General features: G+C 33.2%; 1 protein-coding gene across 1 annotated transcript; it reads right to left on the bottom strand.

Moving 5' to 3' along the window:
- Positions 1-1,446: 1,446 nt before the first annotated feature.
- Positions 1,447-2,370, bottom strand: LOC113752053. Its single transcript, XM_027296193.1, has 2 exons — positions 2,134-2,370; positions 1,447-2,004 (listed from the first exon to the last, which is right to left on the bottom strand). Exons 1-2 carry the CDS (start codon positions 2,368-2,370, stop codon positions 1,447-1,449), a joined length of 795 nt encoding a protein of 264 aa, XP_027151994.1.
- Positions 2,371-10,774: the final 8,404 nt, after the last annotated feature.

The following is a 10,774-nucleotide window of genomic DNA, read 5'->3' on the forward strand; positions in this document are numbered from 1 at the left end:
TTTTTTACAAATGTATGATCCTTTGAACTTCTAGTTCACATTCTTTAGTGCGAGAATCAAGGAAATTCAACGATTTTTTCCAAGTAATTTCCTTTTTAGGTTGATTTTTATCTCCCCCTAATGTCGGAAAATGTGATTCATCAAAATGGCAATCTGTAAATTTCACAGTAAATAAATCACCTGTTAATGGTTCCATATACTTAATGATTGAAGGAGATTCATATCCGACATATATCTCCAATCTTCTTTGGGGGCCTAATTTACGACATTGGGGCGGTGCAATTGGGACATACACCACACAACCAAATATTCGTAAATGAGAAATATTGGGCGCATAACCAAAAGTTAATTGTAGGGGAGAATAAATATGATAACTTGTCGGCCTAATTCTCACAAATATTGCTGCATGTAAAATAGCATGTCCCCAAGCAAATGAAGGAAGTTTAGACCTCATCAACAATGGTCTAGCAATTAATTGTAGCCATTTAATAAGTGATTCGGCTAGACCATTTTGTGTGTGAACATAAGCTACAGGATGTTCAACAGTTATTCCAATAGACATACAATAATCGTCAAAAGCATGTGACGAATATTCACCAGCATTATCTAGACAAATTTTCTTTATTGGGTAATCTGAAAATTGTGCTCGCAATTTAAGGCCCACATATATCACCATGAATTCGTTCTAGAAATGCAGGGGATTCAGTCCCAACTTTAACTTGTGATGGTCTAATAATTAATTTTCCTTGAGAACAAGCAACACAAGAGAATTCATTGGCTGTTAATACTTTTTGATTTTTCAATGAGTGGCCATGTGAATTCTCAATTATTCGTCTCATCATTATAGATCCGGGATATCCGAGATGATCATGTCAAACCATAAAATCATTAAGAAGAGTAGACTTCTGGTCTACTAGGTGATGAATTTCAATTGCACTAATTTGTGTATAATGTAACCCAGAAGAAAAAGAAGGTAATTTTTCTACTACGCATTTTTTTCCAGAAATGATACTTGTGATTAATAAAAATTCACCATTTGTCTCAGTCATTGTCTCGATATGATATCTATTTTCGCGGATATCTTTAAAACTCAATAAGTTTCTTCGAGACTTGGGAGAGAATAGTGCATTATTTACAATAATTTTAGTCCCTTCATAGTGGCTCTTCCGGAGCATTCAATCAATTTTGTACTACCACTAATGGTATTAACGTTTGTTTCTCCCATTTTCAAATAAGAAAAGTATTTTTTATTTTCAATATGGTGTGCGTAGTAGCACTATCAATAAGACAAATATTATCATCACCATTATTTAATCCCAAATATTTGACATCCATTTCTTCTTCAAGAAGAAAATTTCAAATAAAAATAAATATTAATAAAGATGCGAAAATAAATATTCAATGGAAAGGAAATTACATGAAAGATATAAAGTATCATAAAAATATCTAAATAATCATGGGATATTTGTTGACATCTTCAGGATGCTCAAAAAAATCAGCTACATCGATGAAATTTGTCTCAACATCATCACCATCATCATAATCATTCTTTTGATCAATGAAATTTGTCTCAACACCTTTGTCTTTCGTTTTCAATGATGCTTGATAGAGGTCAACAAGATGTTCAGCCGTACGACAGGTACGGGACCAATGACCTTCCATACCACATCGGTAGCATTTTTCTTCATAAACTTTCTTTTCTCCATTTTTCTGATCGTAGTTATTTTCCCTCTTTTGAGAAACATTTTGTTGTTTGCCACGGTTAAAATTTTCAGGAGGCACAAATTTACTACGATCACGTCCACGGCCACGGCCACCTCTACGGCCACGTCCACGACCTCGACCAGAATTTTGAAATTGGGTCGTATTCGCTTCAGGAAATGGACTTGCACCAGTTGATCGGGACTCATGATTTTTCAGCAATAATTCATTGTTTTGTTCAGCCAAGAGAAGACATGCGATAAGTTCAGAATATTTTTTAAATCCCTTCTCTCGATATTGCTGCTACAGGAGCATGTTAGAGACATGTAAAGTAGAAAATGTTTTCTCTAACATATCTTCATCAGTGACTTTTTCGCCACATAATGATAATTGAGAAGTGATTCAGAACATGGCTGAATTATATTCGTTGACAGATTTAAAATCTTGCAGCCGTAAGTGAAGCCAATCATATCGGGCTTTTGGAAGAACGACCAACTTCAGGTGGTCGAATCTTTCTTTCAAATCTCGCCAAAGGACAAGAGGATCTTTAATAGTAAGATACTCTATTTTTAATCCTTCATCTAAATGATGACGAAGGAAAATCATAGCTTTGGCACGGTCTTGGCTTGAGGATTCATTTTTTTCCACAATAGTATTACCAAAATCCATTACCTCAAGATGAATTTCAACATCTAATACCCATGATAAATAATTTTTTCCAGAAATATCAAGAGGTACGAACTCTTGTTTTGTAAGATTAGCCATAAGAAATTGAAATAAGTTTTTGAGTTAGAAATTTACCTTAGAATTTTCTTGAAGAAATATGGGCAGAATTTTGACAAAATCTTGTGCTTCACCTTTGTTCAAGGTAGAGCCTCCGTTTTCACCTTTTGCTCAAAAGTAGAGATTTCGTGCTGATAACGTCTTATAAAACTAATAAAATAAGCTACTATAATATCAAGTGAAATATTGGAGAAAGAAGTAGAGAAATAGAGAGTGATATTCTTATATTCCAATAAGATACAAAAGTCATCTCAAAGGGTGTCAATGTACCTCTATATATAGGTACTACAAGATTAAAGGTACATCAATTCTATTGAACACCCACTACTACAATAATATGAAGAAACCTATGAAACGGTTTCTCCACTACATGAATAGATTTATGGATTGTAACTTCTATACATAATATAGCCATAAATCATGAATTAATCCTCTTGGGAATACAAAGGGACATCCACATTTTCGTTGTTTCATAACATCATTTACATGCTATTTTAATACAATTTTAATTCGGAAGCATACAACATGATCAAAAAACAGCAGAACCAATTAGGACTAGATTTTGACAAAAAAAAATTAGGCCTAGATGCCACTAGCACGTTGCCGTAACTTGCAATGCCAATTAGGACTATTTAGCGCTTTTTTTTTGCAAGGAGTTAGGACAGTGTAAAACTTATTTAGGCAAACGTTGCCTCATCGGTGATTTGAGTATCAAGTTATTGAATATACTACAAATCCTATAATATCAGTCTGCTACAAAAAATAATATTTTACTAGCATGTGGTATTTGTGTACGAAATTTCAGAGGTAAATCAAATACTTTTACTTATACTCTATATAATTTGAATTGTTTTTTAGCGAATATAACCATACTATGCAGGACTATCACTTTGTACAATTGAAACTAGCAAATTCTATATCAATCACAATTTAGATTTTGCTTGATACTTGCGCAGTTGGTGAGTTCCATCAGTAACACTATATCAAACTTTTAATGTTGTTTCATACTTTTATCAACATGTATTTCAAAAAATTGTAGGTTTGAAAATAATACATGTGCTCGAAAGTTAGTTACGTGGTTGAGGTCAAACAATTTTACAACATCACAAGCATTGTTGATAGCAAATTCAAAGAGAATATGGATATCCGAATATACAATCATGCATATGGTAAACTTACTTTATTTAATTTAATTACTGCACAAATTTTTTAAATTTATAATTATTACATATACCTTCGTTCATTCTTACTAGATTAAATATTTTTGAATACTTGCTTACATTCAGAGCATTAACATAGAAAACATGTTCTATGAGTTATGCAAAAATTGTGGACAACTATGTGAAGGTCATTTTTCAAAAACAGTGTGTATGTAATGTAATGACGTGGTCGACACTGTTGTTAGGTAATTAATTTCATGTACCTTTAATTTCAACAAATATTTCTGTATTGTATATAACATTTTATTTGTCAAACAGGTACAATATAAACATACAAATCAAAGATTTCAATGGTAACATGCATCTTAATCTACATGACAAACATGCACGATTTGTATTTGGTTGTGATGTTTCTTATTTTGAGAATTACAAAGGAAGGTAGAATTTCTTGATATATGTTTATTTTTTATAATGCTATTTATAAACTATGTAAAAACAATACACTAATTTTGAATTTCGCACGTACTCAATTCTCAGGACAATGGTGATAGGTTGTTCAACCAACGAATCAATTCATGCAAAGATCGTGCATTTTCATTTGTAGTACGCATTCCACAAAATTTAACAGAATTAATTAAATTACCAATTTTAACTTTCGTACTAAAAGTTGATCGGTGTGAAGAGTGTTCGCACTTTCATACAAGATTATCAAATCGAATACATAATATTTGTAAGTATTTCATTTTAACAACATTTAATTACATTCATTTTTATTCATATATCATTCATTTTCTAATATAAATTTCTATTATTTTTTCAAGATCTATCTTTCGAAAAAAGGTAATTTTTGAATAATATATACATTCTATCATATTTCAAACTATTGTTAGACAGATATTATATTTTAATTGTGTTGTTACAATTTTTTAACCTTTTTTAATTCACCCTTTTATTTTCATTTTTTCAATAATGTTAGTACTGTGCATAGCACGGGTATTCACACTAGTTGATATTGTGTTCAAACTTCTCCTATGTATTTATTGAGTCAAATTTAAATGAGATTCTGTAGAGATTAACTTGATTCAAGCTCAACTAGCTTAAAATTTTAACATGTAAATTTTAAATTTTATGATGAATGAGCCAAACTCAATCCAAACTTGAAGATTTAGTGCACACAAAATTTTGTTCATATTTAACTTGATTAGTTGGTGAACCAAACTTGAACAAACTCTTATCGAGCTAAGTTTAATTCAAATATTAAATAGTTTGGTTTATATTTTAAACTACTGGAAATTTGAAACTTTACTAGAACTACTTAAAAGGGAAGCTAATGCTATTATCATGCAAAAAAATCCTGTGAAGATGTGCTCTTTTAATTTCAGAATGTTGTCAATATGCATTAGCGTACATCTGGTTGGAAAACTAACAATTTGGATTATGTAAAATTTCATGGTTTGTTTATTTATCGAAAGGTTGAGATCTCAAGGTGCAGAAGTCCTAGGTTCAAATTGCCTTTCTCCCTCTTCGTTTCTTAAATCACACCACCTCTCCTATTAAGAATTTTTTTAAAAAAATAGAGATCATGGGTTCTAATCCTTCTGTCCCTTCGCTATTTCTTAAATCTCATCTTTCCTAATACCATAGTGGAAGCATGTAAATAGGATTTATTTCATGAATAAAAGGGTTATTATCACTTTATCCCCTTAACGTTCGGTGCCCCTGTCAATTTCCCTCTTAACATTACCTTTTAGTAAATTTATCCTCAAGACTATGATCAAATTTAACGGAATTAAAGTGAAATGACATGTTTAGCTCCTAAAATTATTATCACTTTGCCCCCATAAACTATAATCTCATTATCAATTTACCCCATAAAGTTATTTTTTAAGCAATTCATTCCACCATTAAACTAACTTAGCAAGTTAAAGAACTTTAGAAGAAAGTACCCTCCTCTTTGTATAATAAAAATAATAAAAAATTTAGAGAGGCTCTTCTCTATTTTAGTATCAAGGAAAAAAGTCAAAGTGCTAATCTCTTTCTTTTTGACAATGTTGGCATTGGTCCCTAACTTTTGATGATTACAAAACAAATGGATGTTACTAACATCTCCTCAAAGGCCTTTTCAGAAATGAAACAAATCAGGTTCAAAGATTAAGCACATTTGAAAGGGACAAAGTATGCTGAAACTGTCGGACGCACAAAAAGACTGCATCAGCCGTCCGACAACCATTGAGTATCTTCGGACGCAGAAAATCAGCCTACCGGACGTCCTAACGAATTGAAGAAGAATTCCCAGTTTTACATCATACCTTCGGACGCAGAAAATCAGCCTACCGGACGTCCGAAAGAATTGAAGAAAAACTCTTTATCTCACTGCCTGCTGTCGGACGCAAAAAACAGGACCACAGGACGTCCGATACTCCAACGACTAATTGACTCTTCAGCTACTTTCTATCCGTTGGAAGCATTAATAAGGCACTTTCTTGGTCCTATATAAATAGTGGTTGGTCAGATACTTCAAACAACTTTTGCACACTGAAGATACAAAAGATCTAGAGTGATTTTAGTGAGAAAATACTTTTCAAAGAAGATTTGTAGTTTTAGTGGTGTGAGGTTCATTGTAAGCTTTTCATTTGTGAGTGAATACTTCATGAGTATAGCTCTGTGAGGGTTATCTTGAGGGATAGTAAAACTTCCTGGCTTAACCGAGTGGTGTTCGGGGCAAGGAGGAGGTGAACCTTCCTTTGTACGCAAGAGTGATTGTAATTCATCAACTTGAAGAAGTTTATTTGAATTAATCTACAAGCTCAAGAGGAGTTGGGTAGTTAATTGGTTTACAATTCTTTCCTTTCTATTTACTTATTGTTACGTTTGTGATCTGTACACTGTTTATCTCTTTCACTTGGTTGTCTTCGATCCTTACAATTGGTATCAGAGCTTGGTCTCCTAGAGATTAAGCTTAATCGGCTTTGGAGTAACAATGACAACCAATAATGTCATGTTTTTTGAAGGACATTCTGTCATTAGACCACCTATGCTTAATGGGTTAAATTATGTGAGTTGGAAAGAAATAATGATTATCTTTTTTGCAATCTATTGATATTGAATTGTGGTTTATTATTAGTGAAGGTCCATATGATGCCTCTGTTATAGATGAAAATACTCATAGATCTAGACCAAAAATAAGAAGTGAACTGACTGCTGCAGATAGAATTCATCTCACCTTAAATGCAAAGGCCATGAATGTATTATATTGTACTTTAGACTCAAATGAATCTATTAGAGTCAAGGGATGTAAGTCAGCTAAAGAAATTTGGGACAAACTGCGAGAAATTCATGAAGGAAGTGAGAATGTTAGAGAACAAAAGAAATCTATTCTGGTTACCAAGTATGAATCGTTCAAGATGGAACCTCATAAAAATATTGATGAGATGCATTGTAGATTCAACGATCTTATTAAGGATTTAGATGTGTTGGAAAAGGAATACTCTCTAGGTGAGAAAAATAAAAAAATTCTAAATGCTTTATCCAAGAATTGGGAGAGAAAAGTTACTGCCATTGAAGAAGCTAAGGATCTAAATTCCTTATCTATTGAATCTCTTATTAATTCTCTAACCTCTTATGAGCTGAAACTTAAGTCCAAAATGCAAGAGAAAGAGGATGCGATAGTAAGAATGAACATTGCTCTAAAGACATCTCATGATGAAGATGATTCAGCCTCCTTAGATGAAGATGACATGGAAGGTGATGACAGTGATATTGCACTCATCACGAAAAATTTCAAGAGAATTCTCAACAAGAGGAGATTCAGAAAAGGAGGACCTAGCAATTCATTCCCAAATCAGTTTAACAACTCAAGAAACAAAATGAAGCAAGAGTTCAATAAGAAGCAAACGGACAAATGTTTCGAGTGCGGCCAACCTGGACACTGTGCGAGCGAGTGTCCAATGAAGAAAAAGAAAGAAGAAAAAATTGAACGAAAACCAAAGTTTAACAACTTCCATATCACTTGGAATGACTGCAACTCAGAAGGTGAAGTTGAAGAGGAAGAAGAATCTGCTCAATTGGCTTTTATGGCCATTGGAGATGATGAGGTAACATCTTCTAACTCTCAATTTGAAAGTGATGATGAAACTGATGATGATCTTGAATCTTTATTATAAAATTGCATGATAGTTTGAAAGAATCTTGTGTTAGAAATAAGGAATTGAAACACAAAATTAGTTTTCTTCTTCAGGACAATACACGCATTTTTCAAGAAAACAAGAAGCTGAAAACTGAAAATGATTTCTTGAAAAAGAATGAGATTGATTTACAAAATAAACTTGATAGAAAAATAAGGTTTTGTGAAATGTTCAAAGAGGAACAAGGTGATATGAAAAGAAGAATGGATAATTTAAATAAGTCACTCCAATATAAGAAACAAATCTGCTTTCAAGAAAATGGAGCAAAACCTCATTTTGACACTTATGAGAAGAAGATAAATTCTGTTGCAAATGATTTTGCCATTTACAAAAAAAGGCAAGTTAGATTTGTTAAATTTGTTCATATAAATAATCCTTTGGTTATGTGTAATTTTTGTTGTCAAAAGGGTCACATGAAAAGTGATTGCTATGTAAGAAAAAACATGAGAAGAGACATGAAATGTATGTGGATAGTTAGACATGATACTAGCTCTAACAAGTAGGAGATATTGGTAAGATTGGTGAGAATTTTGCTCATAATGCTTTTTTTTAATTCTCTTTTGATGTTTCTGATGCTTTGAACTGAGTTTTCCTTGATGTTTTTAGATATTACTGAATTTGTATGATGTCAAAAAGGGGGGAGAGAAAAGAACAATTCTGATTTAATGATGATTTGCTTTGTCAAAACTCTCTGTCATATGTTGATACTTCTTTTGATATCAAATTCTCTGTGATATGTTGGTGATTGCTGTCATTTTTCTGTTTTTATACTCTGTTATTGTTACTGGATTATGATAGTTGATTTTTTACTCTCATCTTATGATGACAAAAAGGGGGAGAGATGGATGCTATGTGTAAGGGGGAGTTTTTCTGAAATTATAAGTTTGGATGCAATGAGTGAGGGGGGAGCTTATGCTCTTATGCTCAATCTTTTTCTTTCTTCCATCTATTGTTTTGTCATCATCAAAAAGGGGGTGAATGTTGGCCTTGGTCCCAAACTTTTGATGATTACAAAACAAATGGATGTTACTAATATCTCCTCAAAGGCCTTTTTATAAATGAAACAAATCAGATTCAAAGATTAAGCACATTTGAAAGGGACAAAGTATGCTGAAACTGTCGGACGCACAAAAAGACTGCATCGGCCGTCCGACAACCATTGAGTATCTTCGGACGCAGAAAATCAGCCTACCGGACGTCCTAACGAATTGAAGAAGAATTCCCAGTTTTACATCATACCTTCGTGTGACGCCCCGAAAGAATGAGTTTGAGAACCCGAAAATTTTTATATATTTTCTAGACATTATTTTGTTTCCTTGTCTATAATTTTATGCCTTTCTTCAATATATTAATTTCCTATACATTTTTATAAGGGAATATAGTTTTCAAATCATTTTCTTGATACGAGTTAGTCCACGTTAAATTTGAAGTGTATTATGGGCGTGGGACCCGCTAGTACGGTAAATGCGATATATTTTTGACAACTCGTTAGAGTTTCGTATTAAGTGATATTATTTTACAAGGTGCTAAGAGATAATTAGAGGTTACTTAGATGGTTAATCTTGGAGAGACAAAGGGATAAGAATAAACTTAAGAAGGGCCAAGTGTCGCGATCCGATTGGAAGTTGACTTGCCTAACTTTTATTTAACTTTCCTAAACTCCAATTTTGACCAACATTTTCTCATTTCTTTACCCCTCTTGACTGAGACATGTAGAGAGAAAAGAGAGGAAAACCTTCATCTTGTTACTTCAATTCTTGTCCAAATCTTGAGTTTCAACCAACCAAATCACAAATTACACCATACAAGTGATCATTAGGGAAGGTTAAAGGTATTGGTGGAGTTGTTTTGGAGGAGGAAAGATTAAGCTCCTACCTTTCTTGTGATTTTAAGGTATTTTGCCAAGAACATCCTCTTTACTTCAATTCATTGCTTATTAGTGGTTTTTAGTTGTTTTAGATGTTGTTTTGTGGAGGATTAGCACTTGAATACATGAATTCCAGCTTGGATGATAACATGTCCTGCTTCTGCCTGGTTCTATTTCACCTTGTTAGAGGCCGAACTAGCCTTAGCACAAAACATGAAAGTTATATAGAATGATGTTTTATAGTCACCTACAAAATTTCAGCTTAATTGGAGCAATGTAGCCTGTGAAAAGACCGAAATACCCCTGCTGCCCTATTTTTGTCCGAAAATGAAAATCAGCCTCTGTAAGTGGTTAGTTTGACCAGGAATACTACTGATTTGGTTAATGATGTTTTCTTAAGAATTATAGCCTTGTATCTTATCTTTCAAATGGCCTTGGAATTACCTGAATTGGAGTTGTGTGTGCTGAGATATGAGTGAATGAATCAGGACTGCTAGTTGAATTTCACAGTGAGTTTCGAACTGGAAAATCTGGAGTTGTTTTGGTAAATTTGACCTAGTTAGGGTGAGAACTGGACTGAGTGGTTTTCATGAAAGTTGTAGGTCCTTGTCTTAGCTTCAAAATGGTATAAATTGCATTCCAATCCGATAAGGGTAGCTTCACTTATGGATATTGTACCAAAAGGTGTTAAACGAAACTTTTATACGTTAACTGCGATCGTTGCGGAAAAGTTACGCTTGAGGGAATAAATTCCGGTTTCTAGGGTATAATTGGGGGTTTTTCTAATGGTGGCTCTTAAGCTTCTAATTAGCTTTTATTGAGGGATATTGTGGTCTAATTGGATATATTTTATTGCTTATTAACCGTATGTGTGATTGGTAATATATTGTAGGTTGTAAATGAAGTATTTATGGGGAAATACTGTCCGAACTTTGAGCATGTATGATTGATTTGAATTTGTGATTTAGGGCTTGGACTCAGGCAAGGTAATGATATATGATGGATGGTTTCTGAGTCGTGAAGGTGAGTGACCTTAAACTATTTCCAAAGTACTTGTGAAATGTTTCTTGCATTATGTG

This window comes from Coffea eugenioides, chromosome 11 (assembly GCF_003713205.1).
Source record: "Coffea eugenioides isolate CCC68of chromosome 11, Ceug_1.0, whole genome shotgun sequence".
Lineage (NCBI taxonomy): Eukaryota > Viridiplantae > Streptophyta > Magnoliopsida > Gentianales > Rubiaceae > Coffea > Coffea eugenioides.

What these genes read in the sequence shown, in the direction of transcription:
- LOC113752053 (XM_027296193.1), bottom strand. Translation starts at nt 2,370, where the DNA reads ATGGATTTTGGTAATACTATTGTGGAAAAAAATGAATCCTCAAGCCAA. An exon ending in GGCTGCAAGATTTTAAATCT is followed by an intron (nt 2,005 to 2,133) that starts GTCAACGAATAT and finishes ATGCTCCTGTAG; the next exon opens with CAGCAATATCGAGAGAAGGG.